Here is a 21,857-nt window from a genome sequence, read left to right as displayed (position 1 = left end):
ATTTTCTCCACTGGTAGCTGCTTCCCCATTCGCCGCAGACAAAGGCACCAGGTGCAGGAGTTCCCCTCTGCCAGCGAGGACAGGAAACGTGAAAGCACAGCTGCTGCAGGAATCCAGCCTTTCACCCATGTTGGCCTCGCAACATGTATTTTAGCGATCGCTCCAACTTTTAAGCTGCAGTCCTTGGCCTTTTAGCATACACTGTATTTCCTTTGCAGGTCTGAAGGATTAATTGCATGCACTTGTGTCCCGCAGAAACAGCAGAGATTCCGCAGAATGTTCATGTGCGTCAGTCAGAAATTCAATTTATTATGACCAGTGACCTCAGAAATTGTGGCCTAAGCTAGGCCAGCCCAGCCTCCTTAATGAAAATGTTGTGTTAACTGTAAGGCGGGAATTTATGGGTTTATAGATGCTTAACGACCACATGCTGATATATAGGGGTGTTTAAAAGTATGAAATGGTTTCCAAAAGCAAATTATCACAGAACCATGCTGTATAGTGCACTGTATACTTTTCTTCACATTTGTTCCTCTTTGTCTTATTTAATTAAAGAACCTTTTTTGACTTTCAATTTTATTTCAGTTCCCCTATGTTTGCCCTTTTTAGTTCCTTTCAGATAAATTACTTCTCCATTTCTGGGACTTCTCCCATCTTTTGATTCTTCTTTTGATAGCTCAGAGCCGTTTATCATTAACCTGGCCAGGATTCTGCATTTCTGCTAGGCATGGGAAAACCTTGAGGTATTTTGACAAGTATAGCCATATTTATTCAGTTCAGATCATTTTAGATTTAAAGATTTAACATGCATTTTTCTATTAATCAACAGTTTAGAAATTTTGTTTACAAAATTGAATTGGAAATTGAGGTAGGATGAATTGCGTAATAGCATTCATTATGATTAATAAAGAATTTCTATGCATATAAACATTTCACAATGGATTATTGTAAGAATATTGGGAGATATTACGATAGCTTTGTCACCTTTTAAGGTATGCCCCAATATATATATCCGTAATTTATGTCCACAAAGGGAAAGCAAAATTCATTGTTGAGTCTTGGGCTGTAGGCACTGAAATACCCCATCTGAACACAGCTCTCCAGGCTCCCTGTCTGTCTTTCAGTCTCCTCCTCAGCCATGGCCCAGGGCAGGCTGGCTTGTATTATCCCTACAGCAAAGAGGATAATGCCAGTGATTAATGCAAGGCCTGGATAAAGCTGGAGCTGTCCTGCTGAGTGGAGGTGGGGTGGGGTGGATGCCCAAGACTCTTTGTTATTGGCTGAACATGACATCATCCCCTTCTTTTGTGTGGCCCCTGGCAGAACGCAGGCCGGGCACGTGCAGACCGCCGGCACAGCCACAGTTTCGTCCACCACCTCCACCCCCACAGCACTATGGGCATTGGCAGGGGTATTTTCAACGCCTGGGTTTAGAGTAGTGGCAACACAGGGCCCAAAGAAACCCCAGTGTGGTCCTTTGTGTCAAAATGAATAAGAGGGGGAAGTGAGAGAGAAGCATTAATGGATAGGCTGGATTAAAACCGACATGCATTCACATCACAGATAATAGCCGAGGTCCCCCATGGCTCTGTGTTTGGTCCATTGAAGATTTCAACAGTGGCAAACGCTTCAGGCCATTTGAGGCTCATATAGAAATACTGTCTGAGATGTGAAGTCTCTTAAATAGGTCAGTGTTAACCACATGTAGCCGAACACACCATTTCTTAATGTTATGGCCACTCTTTGCCATAGGATCCTGGCAAATCTCTCTAGTTATTTTGAATCTCCAGTTGTTTACACAATGCAGTGTGTTGAGAAACGATTCCGCATGTGCTGTTCTTTTCTCTGCTTTGCCAAAGGCCATGCTTGGGCACGCTTTCTGATCCACTGTACTATCTAATCTCTTTAGCAGTATGGCACTCTGTCACCAGCTTGATGGATTACCTTATGCCATGCATTTGGATGCTGGGTCATAAATGATCGCATTTCAACACATGCCCACAGACATAATGAAGTCGCATGAGGCATTTGGGTTCTGTCAGCCACTGCCACTGAATCCTGGGGTCCCCGAGGCTTGGCAGTGTTCAGTTGAACTCTACATAAGCTAGATAAATAGGTAGATAAATAGTATATACCATATAGACATGTAAACATGGAGACATGTAAACAATGGGAACTTACTTGTGCAGGTTGTAGTAGTCCAAAATGCTTGTGGTAGTGCAAATACACGTGCAATTAATGTGCCGTGTGTGGGGCAGAGCTGCAGTGCAAAAAGCAAAATGTGCATGTGTGAATGGTAACATTATGAATATGAAAATGAATGTTCACTTGATTGTTTTGCATTTTACAATCAAATGAAACTGGGTGTGGAGAATGAGGGGCTATGCGTATAGGAGCCCATAGTGCATTCTCTGAGCTACTCACAGATGGCAGCAGTGAGAGATACACACACACGTGATTTTTTTTTACCACAGTGATCTAATATCACCGTCATCTTCAGTGGATGTGAAACTGAACGACCCAGTTCATTGTATGAATGGAGGGTGTTAGTGCTGTCAAATTGGTGGGTGCAGAATGTTTGTCATCAGAAGAAGGATTGTTGTGTCTGAACTGGATGCTTTTTGTCTTTCAGTAGATGACCCAGCATGCCTCCTTGCAGAGGAGGTTAGTTAGTGCACTATTCACACTGACCTGAATGAAGGGCAAGCAGTATTACTTAAATACTTAAATGTGTGTTCATTTTTTAGGCAGCTCTCCTATGCTAAGGGCTGCATGCACACACACGCCAAACTCTTAAATAATCGTTAAACTGCTGACACATGAGTGTGTGTCTGGAGTAACAGTTATAGTTTTTTTTGCTGGTTGGGTGACACACCGGCTCCAGCAGAAGCTGTAATCCTACAGTAGATGATGTCACCTTCTGGATTAAGGCCTCATCCTATTAGGGTGGAACACCTTGTAAAGCAGGAAGGGCAGCTTGGTGAAGATAAGAGACTAGAGATAAGTAGGCAAAAGCAGGAAAGAGAAATACATACCTACAGTATGTGTGTGTGTAATATATATACACACACAATGAAATATGTGTGTGTGTATATTAATGAAACTGTCTTGGGACTATATCTGCAACCACACCATACACACATACACATTGTTGTACCTATAACATGATTTATGTCTTTTCCACTCATCATCTATCATTACAGTAAAGTAAGAAATTCAATCTTTAGAGGTGGTCAGCCAATTTAGGTTGGCCTTCTCGCGGTTACGTGTTGGTAAAATATGATATTACACATCCTGGGTTATGGTGTGCCTGAGACCTGAGGTCACATGTCTGCAGTTTTTTTTCCAGCTAAATAAGTAAGTGAGCAGGAGTCATTGATCTGCCTGTCTGACTGTTCTGCAGCTGTAGTGTATGGACATGTTGTTGTTTACTAGTGTGGTGTACACACACACACACACACACACACACCACCTACCTAACATCACATGTGAGGCTGCTGCCAAAAAGGGTTGATAAGGCAATGCACGCACACACTTGCACCTACTTTTGTTTGAGTAAGTAGTCAGAGTACAATATGCCAGTACACATGACCATGATCTGCTTGCCTGCTGTAACGGACCGCCAGCTGTACAGTTCAGCGTACATCATCTGCGGTGACATGCGTCACACAGCCGGACTGTAATCAATGCATCACCCAGTTGGATTGACCGTGACCTTGCAGAATGTGCACAGAACTGAGTTTAATTAAAAGCTCTGCTTAGGGTAATGCCGTGTGGGTTGCACATGCTGGTTGTTCGCTCCTGTTCTTCGTGAAAAAGACAAATGCAAATCATTTAATGAGACATTAAAAGACATTAATGGTGTAAATCCATCCCCTCCCCTCTCCACTCCTCTCCCATGCAGTCAGTGCAGTGAGTACTGCAGCAGTCATGTGACCAAAAACTGCCTGACAACACAGACAGTTGGGCGAGTCACACTCATCCCCTCGTGTTTATCTGCTTCTGCAAACAAAGACGCAGGGGTACACAGTAGCTGTACACAGCTCTATGCAGATCTTCATACATGCACTGCATAAACTGTATAAAATGTAATTAAAGCTTTTCTCTGTGAATGAATTGATGAGCTTAATAAAAGAAAGTTTGGTGGCCCTTTTCTAAAATTACATATGTTCAGTGTACAGGAAAGATGTCATATTGCTCATTGCTGGCCTGAAATGTCTGACCCGCTGTGGGTTTGTGTGTGGTGGACAGGTGGACCTGGGCAGGAAACAGGAAGTGGTGGTGTATGACCAAGGCTCACGGGATGCCAGCCAGCTTTCTAAAGAAGGTTTCGTCAACATTCTTCTCAGTAAACTGGAGGGCTCCTTCCACCGGGTGACCCTGCTGACAGGTAGGAGCATATATTCTCTTTTCCTGAGAACCAGTCCTAAAAAACTTATTTGAGATATGACTGACAAATGTCTTCCTTTCTGCAATCATGTGTTTCTGCACATCGGTTATAGGGCCAGGTGGTATTAGTAATATCATTTGGACTTAATGCACTTGTTTTCTCACAGATTCCATCAATGTCTATCTATTATATATATAAATCCAATATGAGACATTGCTATGGTTTGTTTAGTTTCCTCATGTGTGGTATGAACAAATCACGATGTCATCGCACTGCGGTCTGGTGTTGTGGGTACTTTCCTAATGAATGGTTTGAACTCGGGTGTGATCCAGAGGTGACTAGTGTCTGACAAGTCCAGATAAGACCAGACTTGGACATTTGGACATTATTAAAAATTGAGTGGTTGGGGCCTGGAGGTGTGACACAGGCACAATCAGTGGACAATATCAGACAGTGTAGGTGCCTATATACACTACCATACTCACACCTACTCATCTATGGGTCTTGCATTTTTTACATTATAAAACGAAACTGAAAACACAGGACTATGAAATTATGTAATAAACAAAAAATATCAAACAAGGCAAAAAAGTTGCACATTAGAGTCTCTCCAAAGCAGGGACCTTTTGCTGTGATGGCAGCGTTTCACACTCTTGGCTCCTCTCCACCACCTTAAGTTGGACAACGGTTTCCAACAGTCCTGAAGGTCTGTGCTGAACACATTCTGATCATATTGTTAATCAGCACAATAGTGAACAAAGCAGTCATGAAGGTAAAAAGAGGCGACTCTGGAAAAGAAACAGATATTTTATGCTTCATGCAAAAGGAGGTACATAGGCGTACGACATGCATGTGAATTCAAAAAGGCACAATGGCTAGAACCGAATACATACAGTAAGTAAACACAAGCAGCATAAGATTAGAATATAGGGATAGAATAAAGCTCTTAAAGGACCCTAATCACTCTGATTCTAAGTGAAGCTGCTGTGAGTGATTAGGACCCTTCACCTGGCACTCTAGGAGCACCTCAGCGTCACACCAGACTCTTCAAACATACTTCACTTTCTCCTGCTGCAACAAATCTCTTCAAAATGGCCCCCGCATTTCCTCAGTGATGGCCACAGAGTACGTGCACCCCAACTTTTGACTGGTAATTTATAGAAATAAATTCTGATATATTGAATGATGCAGGGAATGGGAATGTTTAGGGAATGATGCGGGGAATTACCTGGTATGTTTAGAAATCTTAGTAATTAAAAATCTGCATGCTTTTTGTTTATAGAACTCTTTGTCGGCAAGTATGTACATATGTGCACAGATACACTGAAGCAGATTCTGGTTAATATCGGTATATTAAAGGAGTTTAAGATTTCCAAGGATCCTGTCCTAGCATCTTCTCACTGTGACAGTTTAAGACACATCAGCAGTTTTCTACGTTCGACTTAATTTTCTGAGACACGGCAGAAGTCTTAGTCAGTTTCAGCCTTTTATATCCCCTCTCTGAGAGATCCCGGCTCAGCATTTTCCTGCTCAGCGTGGCTAAAAATGTAAGGCACTACGAAGCAATGGCTTCCATTCCGTTATATCTGCAGTTTCCACGACAACAGTGGAAGATAATCTCCAGGGGCAGGAGCCAATAGGAGTGGTGGCTGGTGTAAGGGGAACGTTCTAGAAATGAGGTCACTGGAGCCAGTGGTGCTTGCTCTGGCTCCAGCTGCGAACTTTTTTTTTTTTTTTTTTTTTTTTTCCATGGTCTGGTCAGCTGTTTTGTTCAGGCTTGTTTGCCATTTCCTATGTGTGAGCTCCCAATGTGGCCAGGAACCTATTTTTGTGTGCAATGGAGGACATGAATGATGCATCCAGGGCCCTGAAGGTCTGCAGACCACCACCCTCAGATGCTGAATGAACCTGAGTGGTGCCTGCCTGGCACTAAATGGCTCAGTACATTTGCACAGGGCATGAGTTTGGTTTGAAATGCAAAATAGCTGTTTGTGTGTGTGTGTTTCAGGGATGCAACCCTTCAGGTGGCATCCGGACTCGGTATAGTTGTGCTGTTTTTTTGTGTGGCATCCCATGGGTTCAAGATTCTCATAGTTCTTTCCCCTAAAGCCTCCCCTGGGGCGATATGTTTGGAGGTCATGAATTGTCTAATACACATAAAACATGACTGCATCATACAACAAATCGAGGTGGGTTTGCCAAAAAGACAACATTTGTCATTTGCATGAAAACATAAGCCGATTGCCATCATCGGCCTACATCTCAGTAATATCACGATTCATAAGACTTTCTTCATTGTGTATTTGAACCTGCATCAGTGTGTTCTGATGCACACTATGGTCCCGATGATGTGACAGATCTGTCCCAGTATTATATTTTTTGTTTAGGCCCCAAATGTAAGTAAACACCACTTTTTCTGAAAAAGTCTCATATTCAGTTCAGTACAATAACCGTTGTTCAAACAAGGCATGCAATTGTGCAAATTTCTGAGAATAATACATGATTAAAATATTTATATAAGATTCGTTTCAAACACCATCAGCTTTTGTGCTGTTAATTAGAATGTAATTAAAGTGTAATTCTCTGTTACATCACTTACGCAAACATGTCTGTGAACTGTGGAGAAGGTGATGCTCCTCAACACAATTTGGGGTAGTGGTGGATTAGCGGTTAGGGAAGCGGTCCTGTAATCAGAAGTTTGCTGGTTCGAGTCCTGATCCGCCAAGGTGCCCCTGAGCAAAGCACTGTCCCCATACACTGCTCCCCAAGGGTGATGGTTAAAAGCAGAGGACACATTTTGTTGTGTCACCGTGTGCTGTGCTGCAGTGTTTCACAATGACAATCACTTCACTTTCACAATTTCACAACACAAACATGTCTGTGAACTGTGGAGAAGGTGATTTCAGACACAAAGTGGGGAATGCCGAAAAGCAGATGTGACATGTCACGCTCTGTCGGTCCTGCCTCTGGTTGAAGTATGCTGGAATGCCATGTAAAAACACACACTGCTGTATAAACAACCCAAAACCCGCCTGCTGGGGGGCTCTTTCACTTTGTTACAGCGGGATGTCTGTGTTATGGTCACACAGTCTGCAACTCCACTAACATGTAAAGTCACGAGCTCTAACCCCACTCTTAAATATGCTACCAACACCATTGTGCCTCTAGGGAAGGCTCTTAATCCTATGTTGCTCCAGGGCTTTCTGTGTAATGTATGTCGGAAATGCCTTTCCACTCCCATTATGGGAAGTCCAGGCCAGGCCTTGTATGTTATTTGCGTCAGATTGCACCGGTTCATCCTTAAATGAGTTTTTTTAGAACTTTTGGCAGCACATGTCTTGGAAACATCCCGGTTGGCTCTTGGCTCCTTTTTGACTGAGAAAACGGGTATCCCTGCCTTCACACAGCCCCCGGTATTTTTTAACAAGTTCATTAGCACGTCGGCTGACTTTATATTCAGGCCCTGGCATGGCTGCGGGTTTTCTCCTGGCCTGGCCCTTGGCAGCACGTCCCTTCTCTTCACACGCACAAGGCCCAGCGCGAAGATGGTAACCGAGAGCAATTACCTGCTCTTTTGTCTCTGTCTGTCTGGGCAATGGGATTTACATCCCAAGTTATTTACACATATGTACACAAATGGACAGATTAGAGGCACACACACACACACTGCAACGTGTTGATGTCAGACATACGCACACAGTGGAAATGCCTGCAGTGTTTGTGGCGCGTTCAATCGCTTTTTTACCGCAGTGTTGTTGCACCCAGTGCGTGCGAGGCATGCATGCACTCCCTGCTGACTCTGGTGGAGAGGTGCTCTGCGGCCGAGAGCGGCTCGGAGAATGAAGTGTGGAGCGTCGGTGTGAGAAATCATGTATGTGAGAGGAGAGGATGACAGAGAGGGGGTTGTACGGGAGCAGGAGTTGGCTCCTGCCTGTGATGTGTGTTCATCTTTGGAAGGCATTTATCACCGTGGACGCGACTGAAGGCATCGGTTGTGCTGATCCGACTCGCCGGCTGCCCGGTTCCCGCTGCAGTTTGTTCGGATTAAAACCATTTGTATTTAATTTCTATCAGAATTCACCACAGTGGTGATTGTGCATCATCATGTGCACAAAACCCAGAAGACCCACAGGAACCCAAAGAACAATAACCTCACACCTTCAAGGTCACGAGTTAGAACCCGGGCTCCGTGTGTGTGGTGTTTGCTTTACCCATGTTTGCTGCGTGTTTCCTCCTGTTTCCTCCACGTTCTCCAGGCATGAACACTATAGGCAGATCAGTCACTCTAAATCCTCCATAGGTGTGAATGTGTGAACTTCCCAGGATGGACTCCGGCAGCCCTGAGACTGTTCTGGAATAAGCAGTTATGGATAGTTAGTGGGTTTTTGTTGTACCAATATTGTTATGTAGAATGTACACGGGTAGCATTCAAAGAACAAAAATGTTACCTTACCTGATAAGCTCATTTTTGCAAAACTGCTAATGCATATGACTTTGTGTTCTTGGAAGCGCAGAATCACATGTTTCACCAGTGAGGTTATGGAATAAACAGGCTGATTTTGTTCATTGGATTAATGGGCAGACTGGTTTGGCTTGCTGTGGGTACAGCTGGGCTCTTCATAGCTGTGTGTGCTTCTTCTCCAATCGGCTGCCTTCTCCCGACTCCTTGGTTGAAAGCGAGTGCCTGAGCACTTCCGAACATCACGTGGCTTTGGAGAATCTTTTCAAACCTCTATGTGTGTGTGTGTGTGTGTGTGTGAATATGATGGGCCAGCACATGTGCACTGACTGGCCGTAATCTCCTCACGTCCGCCCATCTGCCACCTTTTTATGCTCCCCCGTGGTTTTCCCCCAGATTAATTTATATTGGCGACTACTGGGTCACCCATGAGCTCAGAGTCTACATTTGAATGCTTTTTGGAATAGCATTCAAATACACCGCATATCTTTGTTAAAACTGGAAAAGCTCCTTAGTTACAAGGCAAAGATAAGGCAATGTTAAACATGTTACAAATCTACAAAAATCTACACTACATTGCAAGAAAAAGAATTGCAGTAATAAAAGAAATGCATCTGTCCTGAGCCCAGGGGTGGCGCTGGAGCCCCTATGGCCATTTCCCTGCTTTGCCCCTGCTGTGAACTGGCCAGTGGGAACGGCGAGGCTAGGTGAGGTGTTATTAGTGGATAAAAGGGCGTCCGCGCCGTGCAGCTTAGACAAGCTTACGTGTGGGTGTGCCCCAGATCACAGGATTAAGAGGTGAATGTAGTTTGAGTCATTCTTGTGAGTGTTTATGTAACTGGGCGTAACACCCACAGAGAGTGTGTGTGTATGTGTTGTGTGTGTGAACACAGTGAGGTAATGCTTAGGTGTTGACCCTTTCTCTGTAGAGCACTTCGTAAGAATTGTTGTCACATGATACCTCTGAGACACTTAACACCAGTGTTCAAAACGTCACGTCACCTTTTTTCCCTCCGCTCTGTCCAGTGGAGCCAGTAGTGACCTCACCCCAGACATCAAGCAGAAAGTAAACGCTGCCGCCATTTCTGCCCGTTTGCCTTTCAGGCCCGACTGTATAATTAGCCCTTCTCTCAGCTGATGTATAGTGGAAAGGTTGAGGTCATAGCCTCTTTACTCCAACCGTGACCTCACATACTCACAAACACACACACACACACACAGACGCCTGACTTCCGACATGCATCCTGCCCAGGTCCATTACAGCACCCAGGCTGATGGGGAGATCAATGATTTCATTGAGAAGGAGCCACTGATGCCATTAGAAGGTGAGGTAACCTCCTCTCGGGAACAGAGATGCATTATTCTGAATGCCTCACTGCACCCTCCCTCTCTCTCTCTTCCTCTCTCTCCTCCTGTCTTTACTTCTCCCCTTCTCCCTCTCTCCGGCTGCTGAGAACAGCTCTCTATTTTTAGGCCTGGCTCCTGCGGTCATCACATCTGGCGCCAGGCTCCTGAACGTAGCCCTGCCTCCTCGTGGCCCTCGGCGCCCATCGGCTTGCACTCCTACACAGGATCCTAGAGGTCATGCTGTTGACCTTCAGGCGGCCTCATGCCTACACAGGCAGTTTCGCATACACGCAGAGCCTGAGCTCTTGCAGGGCCCCCTGGTCCAGCTCCAGAGTGTCAATCTCGCTGCGTGGCCCCCAATTAAAGTGTGTAATGTCAATTCCAAGAAGGCTGAAGAAGAAGTGAAAATGTTTGGGGATGATGTGATCGTGCTATTCATCCGTCCCACACACTTCCTTCTTAAAGCGACCACGGACAAGGGTGTGCTCTGGAATTTCGACGTTTTTTTTTTTGTTTCATTTAAATCTGATTTGCATGCAGCTTCTGGGTGTACCCTCTTTAAGGTTGCGGCCGTTCCTACTTCTCCTTTTATTTTATCACATGCTTTACTCAACAGTCGGTTGCATAGGATTTGCATGGTGACTCATTTTAAACTACACTCGTTTGAATTTGGCTTTTCTTAACAGATAGCTTTAGTCTTTAGCAAGATAAAAGTCAGCAAAGGCTACATTGGAATAGAAAGAAATAATACTTGGATCTTGTCAAATCTAAAGTTAATTTAAGTCAGAAAAAAACAGGATGTGTGGCACTATTAGAAAGTGTTTGTTTGAACAGATGTGCTTAGAAAGAATTGCAGAGCCACTGCAGAGATACTGAAGACTTACGAGGAGAATCAGCCTCATGCAGCGTCTGAATTCCAGGAAAGTCTTGAGGGGAAAAAAAAAACCCTGGATACAAAACACCGAATTCTAAAGCAGCACAAACACACAGCAGCGCACGCTTTTTTCTCACACCGCCATTGACGCAGTGCTCATTTCCTGATAAAGACTGTAGATTTTCCATTGCGCCCAGGCTAATTCTAATTTTGGACTCCCAGTCCAAGCCGAAGGCCCCCGCCTGAAGAATTTCGACTTTGCCGTCATTCCAAGTCTTCCTGATAGCATTCCATTCGCGGACAGACCACCCTGCCCTCCCAAACAGAACCCCCCCCAACCCCCCCACCCCCAGCCTCACAACACCACCCACATCCTGCTTGTTGTGTAACCCTCTCTGGAGGATATCTTCCCCTTCCACACACTCTGGGATGACATCATGCATCTCTGGAGTGGATTGTTATCTGCTGGGGGAAGGGGCACTCTGCTGGACGCCCTGGACCAATGCTATACCCCTATGACCATTCGGATCTCATGGACCACACCCAGCAACACGGATCGGGTCATCGTTGTGGGCCAGTTCGGAATGCCATTATTTACTGCTCTTTGTACGAAGACACTGGATGCCAGAACGTAATTTGTAGCAGTTAACAGCCGAGTTCAGTGTTACTTTTTCCCAAAAATGCAGACAGCCCCTTATTGCTTACTATACCCATGAACCTGCTCCCCAGGTACTTGTCCCTTGATTCGCCAGAAGACTGTAACCAGGCAAGATTGGGTGCTGGTGTGGCGACAACACAGCAGCCAGCCCTGACAGATGGGGCGTCGATTGCCGCCTGCTCACTGAACTGAGAACAGCCCACGCCCGACCCACTCTCTCCCTCTTGCTCTCTCTGTCCCCAGGGTCAAAATGAAGCGCATGGTATGGCCTTATCTGGGGACAGCATGACTCTCTTTCCTAGCGGGGACGATGAGTTGACATAATGACAGCGTTGTTATTTTTTCTGTCTTTCTCTCTCTGCTGCTCACCCAGGCCCGTGGCCTTGGTAATGACAGAGGGGTAATTAGCGCGGGGCTGCTGTCATGGTTCAGCAGGACAGCACCACCACTGTAATTGGCGTCTGAGATGACAGACAGTCCATCTGTCAGGTCCGGCCTGAGCCTGATGAGAAAAATGACGGCACTGGAGAAGTCTGGCTCCCCCCCACACATTCTTCAGGCCGGTAATGGCAGCCCCTGCACCGTGCAGCACTCCACCACTACGACGTCCACGGGCGCCTCCGTTTCAGTGACCGCAGTGCTCTGGAATGCAAGTAAAATACGTTCATCCTTCCTGGATTTGAGTGTGGTTTTGAAACGGAGCAGGCCACTGTGTCTGGGAAAGCCAGGATCCTGACCCTTACCTCAGAGGACAAGCAACGCTGTGCAGGAAGAGAGATCATCGTGCATCAAACTGTATTTTAAGCAGGAAATTTGAAATGGAGTGGGGAAAAAAAAACAAAAAACAGCTTGACCTGCCAGTTGTTTGCAGTTGTTCTGTGAGTCTCTCCGCTGCTGGACTCTTGAATGCGTCCCCGCATGGCATGGCCGATGAGAACGGCCTTGGCGGTGGATGCCATCTGCGGGCTGGAATCACGTGGCGCGTGATTGGAGAGAAGACACTCGCTCATCTCAGCTCATTAGGTCGCGTCTGGCAGTACGTCCATCCTGCTCCCCGCGGAGTTTTGTTTGCTGTAACGTCATTGAGCGACGTGAGCCTGTAAGCTGGCGTTACACCGCAGATGCCCGGGGCAACCATTACGTCACCCAGAAGCCAGCCTCCGAAAGGCCAGTCACTGATACCCCTGGAGTAAGTGGTATCAACTCTGCATCATTCTCCACCTTCTCACACACACACACACAGAAGTCTCAAGTAATGTAACCGCTTAGGTTTCTGCCTACCTGTTTATCAGATATGGACACACACATACACACACATACAGAAACACTTATATGTACCCCTCTGCCTACGCATGTGTGAAAGTGGCACCTTTAAATAGATTGTCAATCATGCACCGTCAGCCATGTGTGTGGCGGTGATAAGGTGGGGATGGGAAGAGGGGGGGTTGGTGTGTGAAGCAGGCAGCTGGTACAGCTCTGAGTGCGGACCGGAGCAGAGAAAGCACACACACACACACACACACACATCAGCACTCTTTTTTTTTCCCCTGCCTTCCATCATAAGAGGAGGCTAAATAATTAAATATAATATAGTAAGCTGTTCGGACCGGACCTGCCATAGTGAAGTGCTGGTTAAGAAATGTCACTAGTTTAGTTGGTGCATTCAGCGCCCGCTGTGTCGCCTTTGTTGTTTTCTGATTAGGAACGTGACTACATGCCTGTCTGCACTCTGTCTGTCACAGTCTGAAAGCCAAGACGTCTCAGCGCTAATTTAGGTGCTCGTAAATCTCCTCTCAATGATTGAACATTCCTCATAAATCCCCAGAAATATGAAATGAACCGCTTATCTTTTATTTATGCCACTTTAAGCCAAGCCAAATTCAACAGACGGTCAAAGTAGTCCAAGTATTCTTGGTACTGTCTGAATTTTAGATATTATTTATTTCTGTTAGACGTCAGCCGCCTCAGTGGCTGATAGGGCTGTGTAAATAGAGAAAGAAAAGTTGCAGTGCAGCGAATGAAATTTGGTGATTTGCCTGTTCAGTGCGGGCATCAGGCTTTGCCAGTCCACGTCTTGTGACATGCAGCATGTGTGTGCACGCATGTGAGCACAAGGGAAGTATGTGACGGCCACATTAAAAGTGACTTTTGCTATGTTGTACACAGCAAAATGGAAGAAAAACGGCAGTTGTGTGGCTGAGACGGGCGAGTGCGGGACTCCTGAGAATAGCTCAAGATTATTGCAGGCCACAAACAGAGGCAAAAACAGGCCGGACCCCTGAGGTCGTACCAACGGGGCAGAATGGAAGTGCTGGTGCGTGATCTCGACTCTGCTCAGCCGGTCCTTAGCTGCTTTCGGCTTTTTCCGAAGAACTGCGAGTGGGCCCCAAAGGTGGCTGCATATTTGTTGGCTGAGTAAGGAATGCGGTTGCATGCCTTACACATTAGCTATGATGGAACCGCGGCTCCGCTAGAGAGAGGCAGAGAGAGCCCGGCCAGCGCTCACGCCAAGTGAGCTCATTGACGGAGAGAGGGAGAGCGAGGGAGCGGGTGAGGGAGGGGGAGGAGGAGACGGGGTGGGGGGGCTGTGCTGTTCAACAATAGGGAACCGCGCTCTCAGTTGTAGCCACTCGGCACGAGAGAGTGAGAGAAGGAGGACCTGATCGTTTGTCATTTGCCGTCTGCGGACAGTGCGGTGCTGGTTCTCACTCGTTTCGTTTGGTCTGCTTGAGACGGAGCACTTTCTCTTTTTTGCGTAATTTACATCAACTTTTGGACCTTTGGACTGTGATTTGGAGGTGGAGCGCACGGAGCTGGAAGCTCGGATGCCTTTGGACGTGGTCATAACCCCCATCGCGGAGGACTGCTTCTGGCCGCAGCCGCTGCAGAGCACCATGGGGCTAAAGGTGCGAGTGCGCAGAACCAAGAAGGGACGGGGATTACGAGGTGCGTATCTGCAGCCGCTGCATCTCCAGGCGTTCGGGAGGTGATGTTAAGCTGTCAGAGGCGATTCCTGGTGTGCTAGAAATGTGCGAGGGTGAAAATGCTGGCAGTATGTTTCTACTCTGTCATCGTAGAATGCAGGTTTGCTTGAAACTCCTGTGTTGAATGGGCCAGTTTGGGTTTTTGCAGTCAGCACTTCTGTTGCAGCACAAAGTCCTACACCTGGGGGTCTCTATTGTGACTATGGTGAGAGTGGCACTGTTACGTACACACACACACACACACACACTCTTGACTGTCGATTTTGCAGGTGACCGGCCAGAGAAAGGTTTGTTGTATGTCACTGCATTAACAAAGCCTCAGAACGCATGAGCTGGTGAGCCGGTTGCAGTTTGTGGCGGGAGGACCACTGGTCCTGAATGCGGAGTGGTGCGGCGTGTGTTAGAGCTGGAAATGCCGCAGCTTTGCAGCAGTGAACCGTCCCAGTCCTGCTGTTTCACTTCCTCATCGCTTTGTTGTGTGTACGTGTGCGCCTGTGTGTGTGTGTGTGTGTTGAAGTGAGAAAGGGGGGAGGGAGGGGGAGAGAGGTGATGTCAGATGGAACACATTGAGATGCTAATGTGTCAGGAGAGTGGAAGGCAGATGGAGCCTCTCCGTGTCGTCATGTCTTCTGCATCTGGAGGGTTGGGGGTCTGCAGCGGCTCCATTCAGCCTGATCAATGCGTCTGGAGAGGGGCCAACCTCCTCCATCCTCCTCCACCCGCCACGTACAAACACGTACAAACATCAATAGAGAACAGCTGAAAAAGCCACTTGGTCTTACAAAGATGAGCTCCATTACCTTGGGGCCCATGGTGCCACCACCTGAATATCAAAGAAAGGGGTTCTTTTTCCCCCCATTTGTCTTCCCAACAGAAGACTGGGAGCCTTTGGCGCCGTCACTGCATGAACACGACGCATGGCGTTAAACGGCAGGTCAAGTGCCAACATCCAACTGATATTCTTACCAACCCGTCCTGTAGAAGGTATATCATCAATTTGAATCCTTCTCCTGCCTCTCCAGGGGTCAGATGTGGAACCGTCTGCCTGGAAAATTGTACAGCTGCGTTCGGTTCTGTGCTATTTATACCTAGTACAGTACACTCATTTTGTGTATGTGTATTGTTTGTGCGATGGAGGTTGTTCCATAGCTTTCTCCTTTACACTGTATGAGTGTTTGCGACAACAGCTTCCTCGGAGCATGAAAGAGCAGCACAGCTGGATTTCATTCCCAGCAGGCCACTGGGAAAAGAAGGGGAGTCGTTACTTAAGTGGCAAAGCATGGCACGCCGTTCTGTAGCACGGTGTTATCAGTGCGTCTCACAGTGGCGCCAAAGCTGTATGAGCTCATTGGCTACTGAGTGTGAAACCTGACACGCCGACTGTATGAGGGACTTTTTAATTTTTTTTTTACTCTCACCATTCGGTACTCTCCAGCTCCACTGGCTTTTCCATCCTCATGACACTGTGTGTTTAGCCGAAGTCAGTCATGGAGGGGCAGTACACCATCCAGCAGACGATGACACATGACATTGAGTCACAAAGACTGGTGACTGCACAAACCGAAACAGGATCTGTGTGTATGAAGTCTTGATTAATCATGAATCACTTCAAATAAACATTGCGTGAACCGGGGAATATGCAGATAAATGGATTTAGGCCTAGATTCATGTGGGGGTTTTTCCTCATGTTGGTGACACTCTGGGCCTTCTGGGTATTTGCTTTTTTGATATCCCTGATGGGAAAACTGGGAATTTTTGGTGATTCTCTTCCCTCCGGCAGTGTGGCTACATGGCCGTAATCAACTCGTGAGTCAAAAGTCCAGAGTTTCCACCTTTTCCCTGCAGGTCTTGCTGACAGTGTTGACTCGGCACTGGGCCACTCCCAGATGATGTCACCTGGCAGGCTTCGGCGCTCTGGGTTACCTGGGAGTCCTGTGGCAGGGGTCGGACACTGGGTCATGGAAAATTTGACTCGTGGTCATTTATCATCTTACTGTCCTACGAGAACGTGCAGGACTGGCCTGCCTGAGGTGACAAGTACAGCTCTGAGCCTGTCCATGTGAGCCTCGGTGATGTCATCCCTCTGTCTGTTGCTGTTAATAGCTGGAAACAGTCAGCCAGGTCTTAAAGGGACAGTGACCTATTTCAAGAGTACGAGCTATTATGTGTGAAACTCAGTGTTCAGTCTGTGTCACTTCTTCCCACACTCTCTACTTCCTACAGTTGTATACTTGCATTACATATTTCAAGAATAAGTTGAATTTTGTTTTTGGTTGCTTTTTTACATTTAAGTCTTGTTGCATTCAGGTATTTGCACTGTTATGGTGCAAGTACATCTGGATTTGTAATGTATGTTAGAAATTTAAAAGCCTAAGAGTCAAGAGTGTTTGTGTTTGTGTGTGTGTGTGTGTGTGTGCATTAAGAGAGAGAAAGACCATCAGGGGATCGTGCGGGATCATGATTCATAGATCCGTGTTCTTGGCCTGCACCTGTGGCCTCTCTCATTCCCTGGCTCTGATGCAATTGTTCAGCAGAGGATATTACCTCATTCAGGAAAAGGAGCTGGGAGAGAGACATTCCAGGACCAAATCCGCCCTTAAAGGGGAAGCGCTTCGCATTTTCAGCCACCCAGGACGAGCACAGACTCCAATACATCATCCTTCTCTTTACGGCTAATTTAATGGGCCTGCAATAAATCTTCCTACAAACAGGGGGTTGACCTGCACCTCCTGGATAAGTGTAAATGTCACGCTTGTACTTGCTGGGGTCATGTGATGGGATTTTTATGTGTGCTTGTGTGGGCTTTGAAATGATGTGCTGTGGCTGCAGGGTGATCGGTTCCTTGTTGTGGGAGTTTCAGGCACTTGTGTTTTCTCACAACCCGTCACCCACTTTTTAAAGGTAGCATTGCATGCTATCTGTGTTTCTTGCAATAGGTAAACTGCCCAGCTTGCTGTTTAGCCTCATTTTACTTGCCGGATTAACGCTGTGATCCCCCCCGCCTTCCCCTGTCTTTATTTCTCTGCATTTCCACCTTGTTGTTCGACATTTGTATACATCTACGGTGACCTCACTGGCCCTTCCTTCACTTAAAAGTGTGTGTATTTGTGTGTTTTCTCTGTAGGTGGCTTTGCTGCATTTTCCTCTTGCTTCCCGGGGCTGTGTGAGGGGAAGCCAGTGCCGTCTCTACCCATGAGCCTCTCTCAACCCTGTCTGCCCGTTGCTAATGTGGGTCCCACGCGCATCCTGCCACACCTCTACCTGGGCTCCCAGAAGGATGTGCTGAACAAGGTGAGCGTGCTTGTATAGGTGCATCCAATGGCAGCCTACAAATGCATGAAGAACTGGGTGACAATTAACAAAAATCAATATATATATATATATATATGTTTTCTCACCCAGGACCTGATGATTCAGAATGGCATCACGTATGTCCTGAATGCCAGCAACACTTGCCCCAAGCCGGAGTTCATTTCGGAAAGCCACTTCATGCGCATTCCAGTCAATGACAACTACTGTGAGAAGCTCCTGCCGTGGCTGGACAAAACCAACGAGTTCATCGGTAAGAAGCAGAGCAAAGCTGACATTAGAGTTCAGTGACCTGACGAGGAACCAGGAAACGAGGAATTTGAGATTTTAACCTGTGAAAAGACACTTTGTTGTCTTTTGTATCACCAGTCCATGACTGATGTTGGCTTTTCACCCTCCATTTTGCAGACAAAGCCAAGGTTTCCAACTGCCGTGTCATTGTTCATTGTTTGGCTGGAATCTCCAGGTCAGCTACCATCGCCATCGCTTACATCATGAAGACAATGGGGCTGTCATCAGATGACGCGTACAGGTAAACCATCTCGCAAACACCCAAGATTTTCTAAAGCATTTAAAGCGTCATTCTCAGCTAGTCGCAATATGAGATGCATTCCTTCCAGTCAGGAGAAATGACTCATATTTTGGACAATATGTAGATGATACTGTGAGACAGCTAGACAGCGATGGCCTATTGTGTGGCGCTCCGACTCTGAGTTCACTTGTGGACAGCATGAGTTAAATATCTTTTCTTCTTTACAAGGTTTGTGAAGGACCGCAGGCCCTCCATATCACCCAACTTCAACTTCCTGGGTCAGCTGCTAGAGTTTGAGAAAGGCCTGAGCCTGCTGAAGGCTTTGTCCTCCGAGAATACTGGTACGGAGCAAAAGGACGCACGTCCCCAGACCGCCAGTGAGAACACAGGGTCAGAGAAGGCCAGCCAAGGGCCAGAGGTGGCTGCTGTGGAGGCGGAGTCTAAACTGGCCTCCCCCTCTTCACTCCAGCAAGGATTCAACGGCCTCAATCTGTCAGCCGAGCGCATCATGGATACCAATCGCCTGAAGCGCTCCTTCTCGCTAGACATCAAGTCGGTGTACGCCCCCACCCACTGCTCGTCAGGCGCTGTCCCCGTCTGCTCGGAGGACGTCCCTAAGCTCTGCAAGCTCGACAGCCCTGGCGTGACCAATGGCATTTGCCAATTCTCGCCCGCCTCGGACAGCGGCAGCTCTGCGAGCTCTCCCAGCACGCCGGCCGAGGGTAGGCCGCGGCCGCGCCGGAAAGGGAAGCACAACGGCAGCACTGGCAGCTCCCCCGTCCACTCGCTCAGCCTGAGCTTCAGCCGCGCCCTGCCCGTGCACAAGAGTCCGAGCCTGGACGACAACCTAAAGTCTTCCCTGCTGCTCAGCCTGCCGGTTGGGACCGGCCCCATGTGGACCAAACACAGGGAAACGGTGCAGGCCACCACGCCCGTCACGCCCACGGGAGACGCCCCCTGGTTCTACAGCCCAGAGTCTCTGAGTGCCACGGGAGGATCGGTGCACTTCGGGAGCGGGTCCACGTACGCAGCGCTGGGCTGCAGCGGGTTGCCGGGAGGTTGCGACCCGTCCACGGTACGTCTGCGCGAGAAGGCCAGCGAGACGCGGGACTCGAGGGCCAGCTGGCACGAGGACGCCCAACCGTCCAGCGCGTCTGATAAGCAGTTCAAACGGCGCAGCTGCCAGATGGAGTTTGAGGAGGGCATTTCAGAGACGCATAGCCGCGAGGAGCTGGGCAAGATCGGCAAACAGTCCAGCTTCTCTGGCAGCATGGAGATCATCGAGGTGTCCTGACACTACAGCCGATGGACGAGTCCGCAGGGACTGGCACAGTCCTCCATGAAGGGACAGACTGATGGGGTGGGTAATTTATAATGCACAACGGATCTTTCTCAGTTTGGCTCAGGCTCTCAAGACTCATAAACAGAAGGCCTGAGCAGGAAGAGTTTTTTTTGTGTTGACACCCCACTCATTCATTCAGAATTTAAGGGGTAACAAGACCATGTACGTACTAACAACACAACATATTTCTGCCTGGAAAAGTGATGCTCTCACCTCCATTGTTCCCGCTTCGGCATCCCAGCAGTGTTCGTGAGCCTTTTCCCAGGCCTTGTCCCAGACAAATGGTATTTCCTAGACTCAGTATACAGATGAAGGACTTTAAAGTGTTTAAATTCATCCACCAAGCCAACCGCCGGAATCCCAGTGGAGGAAGTGGGCCTCTTATGAAGGAAGTCTATTGTGTGGCGACTCCTCCACCACGCATCCTTGCTCCTGTTCCTCATGTTGGCATTTAACTAGACGTGGTTTAAGGGTATTCCTTGTGGTTGGGTACCAGCATGACACACTCCATATTTTTTTTGTCTTCTACCCTAGCATGCTGAATAGCTGCTGGTTGCTTACATATACAAAATCTTATAAATATATAAATCTAGCAAATTTATTGGATTTGAAATGGTCCCCCACCCCATTTATAAGTTTTAATTTATTTTATCTGTTCATTCTGGTAATGACAAAGAATAATTGTGGAATTCTTTTTATGTTGATCTCAGTTTTATTGTATGATATTTATAAAAACACACAGATACACAACTACAAGCAATAGTACTATCTGCCATTTCTGTCTTTTGTTGTTGATTTTTCCTGCTGCAAGCAAAAGTGACTTTCTGGGATTCATCTCTAATCACATTATCTGTTATTCTAAGACAACTTTTGGCAGGCCTTTTTGGGAAGGGTACCTAGAATTATGCATGGTATGTCCTTTCATCACAGGTAGAAGGATTTACGGTTGCATAGACTGTAACGGAGGTTCTGCGACAAAACTAAGCTGAAGCTGCAGGTTTCACATTTCACTTTTTTTATTTAAGCTTTGTATCTACAAGCATATTAGCGAATAATGACAGGGAGACTTGATGGGGGGTGTTCGGAACCCCTCATGAGCTCTGCATATTTATAAATTAATTTATTGTGCGCAGGGTGTGTGTGAGTGAGATGAATGACGGCCGTGCCCATTCTGTAACGCATACTCAGTTAAAGCAGAAACATGTGCAGCGAACACCATTGACCATTTTTGTATATTCAATTATATTTAAAACAAAGACAGAAATTAATCCAGTGAACTGTGTCTCTTTCGGGGGTCGCCTCGTTCTTTGCTTCTCTCTGCTGGAAAATAACCAGTGCATGCATGTCCAGATCAAAGCCATGTTAGGTGGTCCCGAGTGATCTCAGGGGAGCATCCATTAAGTCCGACCCAATAAGTACAGTCCCCTGAGTCTCCGACGTATTTGTTTGTTGAGATGCAGTACCGCAGAGAGGGGGCCTGTCAGTGTAAATGTGAATGATGTTGCCACCCTTGACGTGATTTTTATTTATGTATGTATTCAGTTGGGTTTTTATGTAACGGCGAACTTTGACCCTGTCTTTGTGCTGCTGTAAGTTCCAACCCGGATTTCTGTGTTCCTGGAGTTCAGTTCTATTTTTTCTTGTGTGAGAAATTGCGAAGTCATTCTTTCCTTCAATTATATTTTTAAAGATATTATAATTATTTAATTATGATCATTATTTAATAACATAATAAAAAGATGCAGGCTGTCCTTATTGCTGAAAATGTGTTATTATTATTATTATTGTGTAACAATAGCATTGTATCAGAATCATTTGATCTTAGGAAACTTTTTAAAAGAAATCCTGATACCTTAGGCTGCTTGACGCAAAATACCTCAGGTTCTATTGAAAGGCTTTTTCCTCCCCTTGTACCTGTTTTGTGAAAATGAAACAAAATATAAACATAAAAATTCAAAAATA

General features: G+C 46.7%; 1 protein-coding gene and 1 long non-coding RNA gene across 5 annotated transcripts in view; one reads left to right on the top strand and one right to left on the bottom strand.

The window, feature by feature from the left end:
• Positions 1 to 2,867, bottom strand: part of LOC114766780 (uncharacterized) — a 3,884-nt gene extending 1,017 nt beyond the window's left edge. The window contains exons 1-2 of one of the 2 annotated variants that reach the window (XR_003742861.1): positions 2,182 to 2,867; positions 985 to 2,104 (exon numbers count right to left, since the gene is read on the bottom strand). This is a non-coding gene — a long non-coding RNA (uncharacterized LOC114766780). The remainder of the gene's footprint in view (positions 1 to 984; positions 2,105 to 2,181) is intronic. The other variant, XR_003742862.1, reaches the window with a different exon arrangement.
• dusp8a (dual specificity phosphatase 8a) overlaps positions 1 to 21,857 on the top strand; it is a 26,686-nt gene extending 4,829 nt beyond the window's left edge. For 2 of the 3 annotated variants that reach the window (XM_028957976.1, XM_028957977.1), the window contains exons 3-7: positions 4,252 to 4,390; positions 17,837 to 18,003; positions 18,115 to 18,274; positions 18,430 to 18,553; positions 18,782 to 21,857. In XM_028957976.1, coding sequence (XP_028813809.1) covers positions 4,252 to 4,390; positions 17,837 to 18,003; positions 18,115 to 18,274; positions 18,430 to 18,553; positions 18,782 to 19,847 — 1,656 coding nt within the window. In that variant the 3' untranslated portion in view covers positions 19,848 to 21,857. Of the gene's footprint in view, positions 1 to 4,251; positions 4,391 to 14,336; positions 14,675 to 17,836; positions 18,004 to 18,114; positions 18,275 to 18,429; positions 18,554 to 18,781 lie in introns of those variants that run through there. The other variant, XM_028957978.1, reaches the window with a different exon arrangement.

The sequence above is a fragment of the Denticeps clupeoides genome, chromosome 17 (genome assembly GCF_900700375.1).
Source record: "Denticeps clupeoides chromosome 17, fDenClu1.1, whole genome shotgun sequence".
Lineage (NCBI taxonomy): Eukaryota > Metazoa > Chordata > Actinopteri > Clupeiformes > Denticipitidae > Denticeps > Denticeps clupeoides.
The sequence above is the reverse complement of the archived record's forward strand: the minus strand, read 5'-3'. Positions and strand labels throughout refer to the sequence as shown.